Source organism: Moschus berezovskii, chromosome 6 (genome assembly GCF_049115385.1).
Source record: "Moschus berezovskii isolate FMDL1 chromosome 6, NW_MosBer_1.0, whole genome shotgun sequence".
In the NCBI taxonomy this organism is placed as follows: Eukaryota; Metazoa; Chordata; class Mammalia; order Artiodactyla; family Moschidae; genus Moschus; species Moschus berezovskii.
The window spans coordinates 43,655,242-43,671,206 of NC_142465.1; the positions used below are offsets into that span (position 1 = coordinate 43,655,242).

A 15,965-nucleotide genomic window follows, 5' to 3' on the forward strand; every position below is an offset into this window, starting at 1 on the left:
AAAGTCACAGAGGGTGGTGACTGCAGCCACGAAATTGAAAGACGCTTGTTCCTTGGAATAAAAGCAACGGCAAACCTAGATATATTAAAAGGCAAAGATATCACTTTTTCCAGTGGTCATGTACAGATGTGAGAGTTGAAGCATAAAGAAGGCTGAGTGCTGAAGAACTGATGCTTTTGAATTGTTGTACTGGAGAAGACTCTTGAAAGTCCCTTGGACTACAAGGAGATCAAACCAGTCAATCCTAAAGGAAGTCAGTCCTGAATGTTCATTGGAAGGACTGATGGTGAAGTTCAGTTCAGTTCAGTTCAGTTCAGTCGCTCAGTGTGTCTGACTCTTCGCGACCTCATGAATCACAGCACACCAGGCCTCCCTGTCCATCACTAACTCCCGGAGTTCACTCAAACTCATGTCCATCCAGTCGGTGATGCCATCCAGCCATCTCATTCTCTGTTGTCCCCTTTTCCTCCCACCCCCAATCCCTCCCAGCATCAGAGTCTTTTCCAGTGAGTCAACTCGTCGCACGAGGTGGCCAAAGTATTGGAGTTTCAGCTTTAGCATCAGTCCTTCCAATGAACACCCAGGATTGATCTCCTCTAGAATGGACTGGTTGGATCTCCTTGCAGTCCAAGGGACTCTCAAGAGTCTTCTCCAACACCACAGTTCAAAAGCATCAATTCTTTGGTGCTCAGCTTTCTTCACAGTCCAACTCTCACATCCATACATGACCACGGGAAAAACCATAGCCTTGACTAGACGGACCTTGGTTGGCAAAGTAATGTCTCTGCTTTTTAATATGCTATCTAGGTTGGTCACAACTTTCCTCCCAAGGAGTAAGTGTCTTTTACTTTCATGGCTGCAATCAGCATCCGCAGTGATTTTGGAGCCCAAAAAGATAAAGTCTGACACTGTTTCCACTGTTTCCCCATCTATTTGCCATGAAGTGATGGGACCAGATGCCATGATCTTTGTTTTCTGAATGTTGAGCTTCAAGCCAACCTTTCCACCCTCCTCTTTCACTTTCATCAAGAGGCTTTTTACTTCCTCTTCACTCTCTGCCATAAGGGTGGTGTCATCTGCATATCTGAGGTTATTGATATTTCTCCCGGCAATACTTTGGCCACCTGATGTGAAGAGCCAACTCTTTGGAACAGTCCCTGATGTGCGGAAAGATTAAGGGCAAGAGGAGAAAGGGATGACAGAGGATGAGATGGTTGGATGACATCACCTATCCAGTAGACATTAGTTTAAGCAAACTCAGGGAAATAATGAAGAGCCTGGTCTGTTGCAATTCATGTGGTCACAAAGAGTCAGACACGACTAAAATACTGAACAATAACAACTCATTAGAAAATAAAAATAAGCTCTAATATCTATTGAGTGCCCACTCTGTGCCCACACTCATCTAGCTTCTCTATATGTATTAGCTCAATTGATTCCCAATTTATGAAAAAAGCTATAATTATCTCCCTCTAGGGAGCAGCAGCAAGCGTCACCTACTTTCTTAAGAATATGAACCTAGTAAATGGCAGAGCTGGGAGGTAGGATACTGAGTAATAAATGGGACCCTAATTTATAACTGGCCAGTGAACTCAGGAGCAGTACTTGTTGCAACACAACTCAGTTGACTAGGGCATGTAAAACATGCAAGGCACTCAAAATCCTGAGTAGCTGTTTTTTGGTGAAACAGAAGAAATTCCAGAAGGATATATGCAGCAATGATTACTAACTGTGCAACAAACTTGAATCATGAGAGACACATTATGGAAAAAATATTAGACACTATTGGGTGGAAAGACAAGGGAGTGATAAGACAGTACCTTCTCTGAGTGTTCAGAAATGAGTAGCTGTTAGCAAGAGTTAGGGAAAATCCCCTGGAGAGATGGGAAACTGTTAACAAAGAGAAAGGAGAGGGTTTATTTGACATGCAGAACACCACATGCACAGTGGCCTTGAAAATTAGAGTCACATGTTAGACAAACTGCAGGGAGTCCTGTCTGACTAAAGCAGAAGCAGAGTAGGACATTAGAAATAACGCAAAACATCCCCAAATAATCAGCTTTATGGGACCGTTAACTCAGTTCTATAAGGAGACTCCTTATAAATCTGTTCCAGTATAAACCATTCCTGTTGAAAAAGGTAGCATACTTGAGTAGAAATGGAAAAAAAAAAGAATAAAAAAATCTCAAAATATTCTCTTATTAATAAAGACTGATTTGGTCAATTATTTTGTCAGTGGTTTCCTGTTTTCACTATTCATTGAAATTCTGAAGCCATTTCATGTATATTTACAGAAGCAAATGGTTTGTTTTACCTAGATTTTAAATCTTTTTAATAAAGTTCCAAATATTTACATTTTGGAAAATAATGATGAGAAACTGGAAAGGAACATAGACTTCAGGTAAGTTGAAAATAATTTTCTGGGAATTTTTTTTTTTTACTTCATTTTTTAAGATGTGAATTTGTCAGTGAACCTATTGTAGTATTCAATTCATTGAAAATTAATAGAAATTATTTAACAATTACTATTGTGTTATTATGAATTATATCATACCAATCCATGATTATTCATACAAATAAAAATAATGGAAATCAACTAAATAGTAGAGTACAAATCAATAGAAAATAAAATTTCATTAAATTTTGATTAAAGTTCGAAGAATATTAGTATGAAGGTGCATCTTCCCAAGTGGTGCAGTTGGTAAAGAATCCGCTTGCCAATGTGGGAGACACAAGAAATATGAGTTTGATCCCTGGGTCGGGAAGATCCCCTGGCATAGGAAATGGAAACCCACTCTAGTATTCTTGTCTGGAAAATTCCATGGACAGAGGAGCTTGGCAGGATACAGTCCACGGTGTGGCAAAAGTTGGACACAACTTAGTGACAAACTACAACCACTCCATAAGACATAGATTTCTTGAGGTCTGAGTTAGAAATTCTTTCTGGAGAGAAGTGTGAGATCAGATAGAAAAAATTTGGAGGTAAATTATAAAGTCCTTGATGAATATCTCAGGCATTCAGATTTTATCCTATACTCAGGAAAAGATTTCTGAAGATATTCAAGCAAAGTGAGGAAAGTAATGTTTAGGAGGCCCAGCGTTGCTGCCACAAGTTAGGGAGACTGGGAAAGGTGTCCAGGGAGAATAAGTCCAGATCTGTCGAGGTAATTAGGAAGGAGATGGAGACAGTATATACCAAAAGATGACTGGGTAAGGGCATTGAAGACAACCTGACATATTTTGAAAAGAAAATTCACACTGCTTTGTCACTTATCAGATAAAAGAGAAATCCAAGAAGACTCAGGTGATAAGTGTGACAGAGCAGCAAATAGTGGCACCATCACAAAATAATTTGAAGTAGAGAGCAACAACTCATTAGAGGCATAAAAATATGTTTAGATGGAAGATTTAGACACAGCAGCAAGACATGGATTGAATCAGTATGTAGTTATGGAAAGGCTATGTTATAGGAAGCCATGCTGTGTGCTCCTAAAGGGCCAGTCTGCACAAAATAACATGGCAACAATAGCCTTCTTCATGACACACAGTGAAGAAACGCCCACAGAGTATACATTATTTCCCGCTTCTTAGGTCATTCACGTATGGATCCTAACACCAATTTCTGTCAACAAAAAATATGGAGTTTCAAAGGCAAGCCCAAGTAAAGTAGTTTTTCCTCTTCACATTCACATACATCTTTTGAACTAAAATAAAATATTTCACATATAGTCAATTAATTTTATTTGTTGAGCAGCAGGTTTATTATTCATTTACTAGGGTGAAAAAAACATGCTTAGCACAAAGATATGCTATGTAGAAAGATAAAGCATAACACTTCTCAGATATTCACTGATTTTTGAAAAAGACATTTCTCAGTTTGTAGAATTGTATAAACACAGACATGAAAAGCACTAACATCACAGTTTTTAAAAATTGGCAAGCACACTTGGCCTTAATAAAAATAAAATTAAGTTGGCAACTTTGGAAACACTGCATTCTGTGAGATGTGTACATATTTCTCCTGGAAAATATCTACATGTTGGTTCCAAACTCATTTATCTATAGGAGTAATTTGAATTCAATGAATATTTAAACCCAGTTGTATCAAGAGGATAAACAATAACCATAGGCATTAGATCAGGAAGAAACTGAGTTTTTAAGCTAGAGAGGTATTCTTATTTAAAACCATCTGATCAAAATTTATCTCTCTGTGCACTGAGCAGTTTTATTGATTGGATTAAAGTCAGCAGTGATGAAATTTTCAGTTGACTTAAGTTGCTCTTACTATCACTATCTTAAAATTTTTGAGACCAGCTTTTTATTATATGTAAATTAGATTTATTTCTTTCCATCTAGGTAATAGCCCTTTGAAAGGTAAGAACTTAGACAGGTAGACGAGTAAGGAAAATAGTAACAAAAGGACCAATATGTGAGATAAGTGAATAAAATAATTTAACTCAACTAGCATTTGTTATTGTTTAAATGACATCCTATGAGAGATTTACAAAGAAGGTGAACCAAGGGCCAGACTCCATGTACTTTAGATCTGTGCAGAGAGACAATAAGTTCTGTGTATGTGATCCAAATAATGGAAGGATAAAATCTTCAAGGTAAAATAAACTGCAGGTGCATCATAGTGTATATCAAAATGTGGAGAAAACCCAGTGTCATCAAAACAGGCTCCAAAGAGAAAATGTACATGTGATTACTCTCCAAGAAAGGTGTAGGATTTGGCACAGAAACTCCAGATGGGTAAATAACATTAGATGACTTCAGTGAAAATGGGCAGGCTGCTCGGAAGCCAGAACAACTCAGAGAAAACCTAAAGAGGAGGCACAGGAGGTAAGGTGGGCAAGTTAGTGGAGAACCTTGAAAATAAGGCTGGGGCATCAGAGTTTGATTTAAGAGCTATTAAGGAGCCACTATAGGTTTTTAAACAGGAAAGTAGCTTCAAAGATGTTTAGATGTTGTGTCTCTGTTATGTTAAAACAATCTCTTGGGTTGAATGAAAATTTGATCAAATTCACACACACATTGATCTGATCTTTCACTTTGAAGGCATCATGATTCATATATGATACAGTTGATGTTTATATGATGAAAAGCTAGACTCAAATATCCTATCTGATAATCTAACAATCTGACTTTTTAATAAGGCATCTGTAATTGAGTAGGCTGAAAATTATTGAAAAGATAGTTTCCAAGAATTTCTTTCCAAAGGATGAACTAAACAAATGCTCATGATGTCTGAACTGCCTCTCCCCTGACATATCAATATGTTGAAGCTCTAAGTCCTAATGTGATGGTAGCTGAAAATGGGGCCTTTGGGTGGTAATTAGGTTTAAATGAGATGGGATTAGTGTCCTTAAAAGAAGTCACAGCAAACAGCTTCCTCTCTTTCTCTACCGTGTGAGGACAAAACAAGGAGGCCATTTACAAAGCAGGAAGAGAGCCCTCATCAGGAGCTGAATTTGTTGGTGCCTTGATGATGGGTTTCCAGCCTCAAGAACTGTGAGAAATTCCTGTTTTTTAAGCCACACAACCTATAATATGTCGTTATGGCAGTTTGAGCTGACTAAAACAGTGTCCTTACAAGCAGTCTCAGCTACTTACTGATCCTCTGTTTCCATATCATCCCTTAAATTGTTCTTGGAGTTTCTTTATGTGGGTGGGTAGCAGTCAAGGAGAGCATGAAATCATGATTATTGAATGCTTAGACAGCAACTCTGAGATGCTCGACATAACTTAATCTTAGTGAGAATATGTGACACAATGATCTATGGGAAGTATTTCAGGACAATTTATTGAAAAATGGGATAGAAAATGTACACATTTTATAATTCACAATTAGGAGTCTTCTAAAGAGTATACATTTATAACTAATTTATATTGGGCAACCACAGGGAACAATGGAAATAAAATACTCCTTGATAGCTTTTCTCAGGGATAATCAATAATTTATTTCTCTTTTATTGTCACAATTACCACAACTATCTAACTACATAAACAGTGTCACTACATACCACAGGAAGATTGTCCACCTACACTTTACTGAGACAAAGATAATGGCCATTTATGTGTTAAATGTACAACAGGATGTTAAAAAGAGGTGATTTTTATGTATAAAACAAGATGTGGCACATGATTTATCATCATGTTCGATTTCATATGTATTAGGTCAAAAAGCATAGAAATGTTTTGGCATTGAGTTGTTATTAAAGTTGAAAATAAGTGAACTAGAGAAATAAATCCAGATCTATAATAGGTACATTAAAATAGGAAATTAATTGGCTCCTCAGTATTTTTGTGAAAGTTTTTTTTTGTTTTCTTTCCTTTTGCTTGTTTTTATATATAAATGAGTAATATGAATATATCACAAGTCAAAGAAAAAAATCTCAGCCAAAAAGAAGTACCGATATATGAAAAACAAATGAAAAATTAGCAGGTATTCTTGCTTACAAAAAATTTAAACTGTAAAGAGTCACAAAATATATATAAAAATGCCACATTGAACGAGGCAAGCATCCTCTACCCAAACTGGTAGCACCCTCTGAAAATCAGCTGCATTCCATCAATTGGGTCATACCGTGGTGACAGACAAAAAGGCATTAGGAACTTGTGTGCCATCAGGGGACTTGGCCCCATGAGTCATTAGTTCTTGGATTGTCATCCAGTTGTCCAAAATTTTCTTGTTTCTTTTCTTCATCATCTTTTTGTGACTCAGTTCAATGATGCTGACCTCCTTCTTGCCCTCACTGCCGCTCTGGGGACTCTCCTTGAGACACTCCAGCCGGCTCCGCATCATGAACTCGCGGCGGCGCCGCTGCTCCTTGGCCCTCACCAAGTGTTGTTTCCTCTCCTCTTTGCTCCAGTAGCGCCCCATCTTCATCTCGCTCATGGTGTCATCGTCCGTGGTCATGCCACTCCGCTCCTCCTTGATCTTTAAGGCACGCTCCTTTAGAATGCGGTCCCGCACGGGTCTCTTGGTGATGTACCGCGTCCCGTCGCTCCTGATTTTCACCTTCCATTCCATCTTGGGTTCTGAGCACTTCTGAGATTCCTTGCACAAGCTCACCAAGCTGAGCTGACTCTGAGCGTACTCGACTGCGGACTTCTGTTGAATTAACTGCATGTAGCTTTGATAATGCTTGGCGTGTGCTGGGATGTTTGCATATCTATAGGAGGAGCTGTGGTAAGGAGAGAGATAAGGGATGTGTTCACTGCTGTTCTCTGGATCAGAAAGCTTGCTGCTTTCTGAAGTCTTCTCTTTGCCTTCAATGACACAGCCTTGTTCAGCGGTTTTGGCTTTGGTGCAGGTTGACTCTTTAGTGCTCTGTCCAGAAGAGGACTGGTTGGCTGCCATTGTGCTTCTCAGGTTTTTCTTATTGGTGAGGCTTATCACTCTTGGAAGGGAACTGTCAGGGGAACGGTCCACAGTGAGTGGAGTGCTTCTGCAACTTTCAGCTGTGTTGTAAGCACTGGAACTGTCTTTGTCTGACTTTTCTGGGTGTTCAAGGATGTCATCTAGTTTTCCCCTCTGGGTATCTATGCTGGTGTTATAACTTTGGAACCCTCCATCATGCAATGCCCAGATATGTCCATACTGGTCTGTCACTTTCTGGAGCCTGTGAGCCTGCATGATAGTTTGGCACTCAAGTTCAATGTTTCTCAGTTCTTCATTAAGCAACTGTAGTTCGTGCTCCACTCCCTCTCGTCCTCCCTGATTGCATTCTATTGTGCTGCTTGAGTAATACAGGTCATACTCCCCATGTTTCCTTATCTTGCATTTGAGCTCCAAGAGCTGCCGAAATCTTTCACACTCCTCATCTTGGTTGCCAATATAGTCTGAGTCAATGTATTCACCAGACACAAAACTCTCATTGCACTGAAGTTCAATGCTTCCCAGAGTGTCTTGGCTCTGCCCCAGCTCTCTTTTGCTTTTCAGAGATGTGCCTTTGGGATCCTCGGTTGCATTCTCCTGCTCTGAGCTCTCGTCATTCCGCAAGCTTTCATCTGTGCGCCCCACTCCACTGTCCTTCTCATGGTTGTTGGATGAGGATGTTGCCGTATCTGTTGTGCCTTCTTCTTCTTCTTGTTTCTTTGGCTAGGAAAATAAAGTTACGAGAAGAAAGAAAGTTAAACGATGCATGTTACAGGATGCTCGGGGCTGGTGTGCGGGGATGACCCAGAGGGAGGATAAAGGGAGGAGGGTGGTGGGAGAGGGGTTCAGGAAGGGGAACTCATGTACACCCGGGGCAGATTCATGTCAATGTATGGCAAAACCAACCAATATAATATTGTAAAATAATTAGCCTCCAATAAAAAAAAAATGAACACTTGTTTGAAAAAACAATGCTTCTTGGCAAAAGTTCAGCTCCTAGAAAGCTACCCTAATTCTAGTATCCATAACTGTTTTACAAATAAAGGCAATTGGCTGATGGCATTCTTTTTTTTTGCTCTAAAATAAAGAAAACAAAAGCTGCTTGAATATGGCTATGCTACTCACTTGAAGATAAATAAAACAGGACACATTAAAATAATTAAATTAAAATTAAATGAGTGATTTAAAATAAGTGATTCTTGTCTTCGGCTCTCTTTTAGTTGAGAAACTGGAGTGAAGTTGTATAAATGAGTTTCTGAGGTGATAACATACAAAAGGATGAGTAAGACAGAATCCCAAAACAGTCTTCAGCAATGAAGGTCTGGAGTTCAGAAGCCACGTCATGTGTTACTATTTCTTTTCTTCATGAACTTTTCTCAAGTTCAAAAGAAACTTCATTGGATCTAGTAATACACTGATGATAATAAATGAAATATCACAAAATTTCAGGAATAAGTACAGGAGCCCGAGACCTTCGTCCATAGATAAGGAAACTTAGTCCCAGATGGATGTAACTTCTTAGGCAGAAAGTCTAGGAGGCCAGTGCCATCCTCCATGGACAGGACTTCTTTACATCCAAGGTACTATATTCTTGTATACATGTACTTTGACTTCAAGGCATCTCCATATTATGTTGTTCAAAAGCAACAATAATGTCTTAGGACTCATTGGGTCACTTAAAAGATTTTTCTACTCTTAGCCAGTAATTTCCTTCAGAAGTGAGTTTTATTATACTGAGAGTAAAATGATGGTTCCCCTCAAATCTGAGCAGCACTGATTGCCAGACAAGGGCATAATGTCAAAAAATAGATGTGTATGTAAATATATATGTGAACTTCACTCCCTGGTAATTTTTGGCTTTTCATGCAGAACAATTAACTGTCACTGCCCTACGGAGATGCACATCTAGTTGCTTTTCTGTGAATAACGTAAAGTTACTCTTTATTCTATCACTTCTCTTGTAAAAGTCTACAAATACAATTTCTAGATTGTTTTCTCCTTATGTCTAAGTTTACTCACTTTTGTATATATGTACATTTTTCCCTTTAGCAGGAAATTATATATTTAGATATAATTAAGCCTGTTAGTGTCAAAGAAAGAAAGGATAGGTGATAAAAAGTAAAACAGGTTTGAAAGTGTCAGACAATTGTAGTTTTCTTCCAATCAAGTAGTGGCAGAAAAAATATAATGAACTGGAGGGAGAACATGACCACATATCATGTTAATTCTAGGATTCTCAATCTTTATAGAAATAAAATATTTTTCCTCATTTGTTGAGAACATACTATGATTGATTTAAAATGTCTTATTGATAAAAAAAGAATGTTATCCATAAGGCACCAGTGGTAAAGAACCTGCTTGCCAATGCAAGTAGATGTAAGAGATGTGGGTTCGATCCATGGGTCAGGAAGTTCTCCTGGAGGAGGGTATGCCATCCACTTCAGTATTCTAGTCTGGAGAATTCCATGGACAGAGGAGCTTGGCAGGCTTCAGTCCACAGGGTTGCACAGGGTGAGATACAACTGAAGTGACTTAATGAGCAAACATACATCAGTTCAGTTCAGTTCAGTCGCTCAGTTGTGTCCGACTCTCTGCGACCCCATGAATCACAGCACGCCAGGCCTCCCTGTCCATCACCAACTCCCAGAGTTCACTCAAACTCATGTCCACAGAGTCGGTGATGCCATCCAGCCATCTCATTCTCTGTTGTCCCCTTCTCCTCCCGCCCCCAACCTTTCCCAGCATCAGAGTCTTTTCCAGTGAGTCAGCTCGTTGCATGAGTTGGCCAAAGTATTGGAGTTTCAGCTTCAGCATCAGTCCCGCCAATGAACACCCAGGACTGATCTCCTTTAGAATGGACTGTTGGATCTCCTTGCAGTCCAAGGGACTCTCAAGAGTCTTCTCCAAGTAATTGTAACTAATAATGGAAAACTCGATACATCTCTATATTCCTTGCTATAAGGTGACAGCAACATCAAATGTGGTAACATTTGCACACTGTGCCATAAAACCCCCAGGCAAAAATATTGGAGTGTGTTGCCATTTCCTTCTCCAGTGAATCTTCCCAACCCAGGGATCAAACCTGGGTCTCCCACATTGCAGGCAGACTCTTTACCATCCAAGCCACCAAGGAATCCCTATCAAATCCCCAGAGGGTATTACTGATATTGGACAGTTTAGTTTGTATACCACAATACTTATATTTATATTTTCTCCTGTCTAAGAGTAAGCTGAAAAATACAAGAAGGTGATATTTTCTTATGGAGTATAAATGATAGACAAATCTGTTGACAAAATGTGTGTCAACAGCAGTCACAGGACCAAGGAGAGCATGTAAGGTGAAACTTTCAGATGGACGTATATTTTAGCTTTTACACACGGATATGCAATTTTTTATTGCATTTCTCTTTCTTTTGTTACTGGTTTATGAGCACATGTGAAAATAAAAAGAGTTTTCTATTCTCAAAACTAAAATTCTGGGTTTCTGACATAATGCAACTCTATAATTTATCATTTCCCTATGGAATTATCATAGTGACAGGCAATGTTTCTACCAAGACATTTCTAATGTAGTGTTATTGTTTATAAGGGCAAAGGACTTTTAAAGGTTTCTGTATATCTCATCATTTTTCAGTCTTATGGTGAAGAAAAATTTCTACACAGTGAAAATCTAACCTCAGGGACATCTTGTGTTACCTCAAAAGACCTAGCATTTGTATTACGTCTGGTGAGTAGGCAGCATCTGACACTATATCACTACACCTGGACAGGATTTCACCCTTCTTTCTTTATTTCAACATCCTCCTGTCAATTCTGTATCAGGTCACATTTTGTATCTAAAAGAGAAAAAGCCTGGAGCAAGGACTTTCTTGCTCATAACCAGCAGCTGCCACCAAAAAATATCTTTATTTGTGGCCAGTGTTGAAGTCATACATAAAAATTTCAACCTGTCCTCCTTATATTGAAAAGCAATCACTACAGTAGGAGCATTGCTTTTGAGCATGAAGTACTGTTTGTGAAGTGGCCACTGAGTACCCATGGTGAGCACACGTGGTTCTGTCAACTGTAGTTTGCAAACTAATTATTAGTATATGCACTAATATTAGTGATTGTGCACACATGTACACACACACACACACACCTCTGTTATGGGATGTCAGCATGTCACCATATCTCATCATTCAGTTCAGTAAAGTGATAGGATGTTTGTGTTTTATGTTCCTAAGCCTAACTGTCAGGACTTTTTAAAATAATTATCTTTTAGGATGAGTTAAGAATTCATGTTGAGAATAGGATGATAATTAAACAATCAGCAGATTGAGAGCAGAAGTGTTAATAGAATTATATCAGGGAAACGAATGACATGAATCTGACATAAAAAATCTAGGCTATATTGATCTTAATTTTATCTAGTAAAGAACAATGACAACAAAAATGCAAAGATTCCTGAGGCTGTTTGCCACAAACCACACTTTGATCATTCACCAGTTATGAGTTACTTAAAGGGAGGAATTTTGCTCATTTTGTTTGTATTCTCAGGATCAAATGTACTTGAAGTATATCAGGGGCTCAGAACTTTTTGTTGAATGAATATGTGACCTTAAGACAAAGTGATGTCAATAATCTTGTCCAACTACTTATAATTCAGTGTAATCATGATACCAAATATCCAAATAAGATCAATGGCTTAATCATGTCATCATCTTCCTCAAGTAGATATTCAAATATCTACATTGATATTTTAAAATTTAAAAAAATTAATTTGGGGGGAGGAGGGGTTGCTTCTTGAGATATAGTTTATCTCCGGCTGGTGTACTGTGAGGCAAAATATATTTTTACTACTAAATTTCTAAATTACATTGAACAGTACCTGAGTCAGCACCTGAATATTACTGTGCCCTCCATAATGGTCCCTAAGCTTCCCAGACTAAAAATATTCTTAATAGAAAAAATTGTATTTATTTCCTCCACTTCATTTAAGATGATCTTTTGCCTTCAGAAATCACCATCACAGAGATGTTCACTAAAAGGCTTTGATTTAAAAAAAAAATTCATTTAAGATTATGCATTTAGGGAAGAATAGCATCATTTCCAATGATGGAGTTCAGATCATGGTCCTACCTGCTCCACCTCATTGGCAGTGTGCTGCATTGCTTCACTATGCTGTTCTTCCAACATTGCCAAGTTTAACTCCTCTAATAATTCATTCCTTTCATCTTCCAGCCAGCCTTCATCCACCTACATAAGAATACATTAGTACATTATATTCTGTTAGTGAGGACTCATGGTAAAATAGGGTAAACTTAAATGGTGATGCCTGACTAGTTCCTTTTATCATAATGATTCTCTTCAAAATACCAGCCTCCTATAGTTCACCTCTCAGAAGGAAGAAAAGGTGATAAAAAAAAATTGGGCTCTTATGTGTTTTATCTTTTCCTAAAACAGAACTACAGATTTTCTCTCATAACTGAGTAGATCTCATAGCACAGAACATTACCGTCTTTCAAAATGTATGAAAAGCATGCTGCATAATCCACAGCTGTCATGCTCATTACCTTAGTCCCCTTGCTAAAGAACTGCAGTGGTACTAATAGCTGTGAGACAATAGGGCCTTTTTCCTTAACAGCAACCCCAAAGCAACTCCACACAAAGTGCCCCTCTCATTACACACACACACACACACACAAACACACACACACACACACACACACGCACACACGCTACCCTCACTCTGTTTTTGATTTTGAGGTGGATGACTTTCAAGTTAACAAGATGGCTCCTTGCCACAAATACATACAATTATTTTATCTGAAAAAAAAGGAAAATTCCAAGTTATTCTCAAAAACAAAGCGATGCTATGGTGTAACTATTGTGATTCATTTCTCAGACCCACTTCCAAGGAAAAAGACCTTAAATGTTGCATATAAGGGTGAGGGAGCAGTGTGAAGCATGCAGGGTCTTGTCTGTGGGTGCTGAAGGCAGGTATTCTTGTGGGAGTCTTACACAAACTAAACCAAGCAAATCCTTTTGGCTTCTTAATATAAAGGGAAGTGGAAAACTTGTGGTTATCTTGTTAATATGATAAGTGTTGACAGTCAATACAGATAATTTGCCTCAAAGTGGGTTTTTGGAGCTGGATTACATCAATTAGCTGTCTATACTGATTGAATTAACTGGATAATTGTCAAAGTTCTTTACTCTGTGTTACAATGGAACAGCAGTTTTCTAGTGAGTCAAAATTAACAAGAGTGGGAGATGTTTTCACAACAAGACTAAGGCTTAAGCACCAAGCAAACACATAAAACAAGCTTGTCTTTAAGAGAGCTGAACTTCCAAAACTTAAACACAAATAAACCTGTGTGCATGCTCAGTCATGTCCAACTCTTTGTGACCCCCATGGACTATAGCCTGCTAGGCTTCTCTATCCATGGGATTTTCCAGGCAAGGATACTGGAGTGGGTTGCCATGCCCTCCTCCAGGGATCTCCCTGACCCAGGGATCAAGTCTATGTCTCCTGCATTGGTAGGTGGATTGTTTTATTTATCACTGAGTCACCTGGGAATCCCTGAGAAAACATTAAATTGCATCAGAAGAGGCATTAGTGTATATGCATCATATTCATTAAAAGAAGGCAATTATCACTTTCTTTTTTATTTATTGAAGTCTACCTAGACCTTAAATTATCTCAAACTTGAGTGGGCCAAAAGCGTCAATGCATTTATTCATCCTCATTTATTTCAATTTGGCCTGAATAACTTGACCGAGTTCCACCCCAGTGATTTTGATATGCAGATGAGCTATGAAAATTAAGCTGACTAAAAATTTAAATTCAGTCCAATTCATAATTGTTCAAGTTTTATATTTTTTAATCCCTTTTAAGTTTCATGAAGTTGCAAATGCCAGACTCCAAAAGAAATTACTTAAAGTTAGAACTGTATATTTTTTATAAGCATACCAAGGAATGTTTCTTTAATCAGGTCAAAACAAAATATTTGCAAACATTGATACAGTGAATGATAGAACAGAATTTTTTGAAATTGAAATGAAGGGGTGGGGAAGACAAAGAGAGCAAATGATAGAAATTAACAGTTCCCTATAACCCTTTTCTTGTTAGCTAACCCCACAGATCCCTGAGTTGCCATGGGTAGTTAGTGTCCGTCTGCTTTGATAGGTGTCCCTCTAGGCTGGAGGAATACACAACACACTAAGTCAGGAGACATTCTTCTGGCTCACCTTTCCCTGTCACATTTCCCATAATGTGACAGACTGACATAAATATGGCAGTCTGAGTCCAGTGCTCTGGCAGACTGACTTTTCCCTGGAGGTTAAGCATAGTCATAATTATACAAGGGGATCCATCTACACCACAGAGAATCACACGTGGTAACTCAAAGAAAGAAACAACCTGCACTGTCTCGAAAGTTCTCTTCAGTTCTTACAAGAGCCTGTTCTCAACCAGTGTCCCAAGGGGAATAGGACAAAATAGCGATATCTTTAATGGTCTAAGGGAGAAAATGGGCAGAAAATGAAAGTAAGTTGACGTTGACCGGGAATGGAAGAAATGAGTTATTTAAAAATATTGCATGGTTGCACAATACTCCCCCCAGCAACTCTGTAGATCATTTCTGAGAGTATTTGAAACATTATTTTTAAAAGGCTAGAAAAACGACACATAAACTTCTACTCTCCCTAAATAAAATATACACACAAAAATGCAATAATGAAATATATTGAAACTGATGGGGAATATGGTGACATATATACAAGTTTTGTTTTGTGTTGCTTTTGCCACCTTATAGAATGTAATGCTTAAATTACATTTTAAAGTATGGTGTTACAATGCATTTTCTTTCCTTAGTTTTCTAGAAATCTGGTTTTCTAAAGGCAATCAGCTTCATTTCAGTGTCATTATGACTTCTTCAGGATCAAGGGGCTAAGGAAGATCCTGCTTTTGTCAGATAGGATGGTATCCTTCAGAGTCAGATGACCATCTTTTATCAATTGTGGAAAGTATTATTTGAAAATTCATCCTCCAACATTAACTCTTGGGTTAGGAGTATAGTCAGTTATTCAAAAACACCACTGGTTCTACTGAGAATATTTATGCTATCAAAGATTAACAGAATCTGGTCTTATGTTATTAACTTCTATTCGTTCCACAGTACATTATAGCTGTTATATGGCATAGTAAAGGAAATGCTTTAATTCTAAATTAATGAGGTTGTCTAGCAGTTACATGGAAAGGGGCAGGGAAACCACAGGATAAAGTCAAACTATCTTTTCTACAAAGGGTGACTGTTGAGCTCTCTTCAATTTACTGTCAATTTCACTAATATGTATTTAGCCTCTTTATTCTTTTTCAGGAAAATGGAGTCATTGAGATTAACTGGTTTGCCAGATTTCCAGGTAATTAGTGCAATTTCATACACATTTTAATAATTCACTCTCACATAGGCAGCCCAGCCAGTTGCAGCCTGTCCAACCCCACTCGCAGGACCTCAGGTGTGCAACTTCAGTCTGCCCTGGGCTATGGCAGGCTTTATAGGAACCATTAGAATGGTCAAGGGCATAAAGGAAATATATG

At 38.3% G+C, this 15,965-nt stretch overlaps 1 protein-coding gene across 2 annotated transcripts in view; it reads right to left on the reverse strand.

Moving 5' to 3' along the window:
- Window positions 1–3,778: 3,778 nt before the first annotated feature.
- PDZRN4 (PDZ domain containing ring finger 4) overlaps window positions 3,779–15,965 on the reverse strand; it is a 401,748-nt gene continuing 389,561 nt past the window's right edge. For both annotated transcript variants that reach the window (XM_055394719.2, XM_088836970.1), the window contains 2 exons: window positions 12,503–12,619; window positions 3,779–8,104 (listed from right to left, as the gene is read on the reverse strand). In XM_055394719.2, the coding sequence (XP_055250694.2) occupies window positions 6,581–8,104; window positions 12,503–12,619 (1,641 nt within the window). In that variant the 3' untranslated portion in view covers window positions 3,779–6,580. The remainder of the gene's footprint in view (window positions 8,105–12,502; window positions 12,620–15,965) is intronic.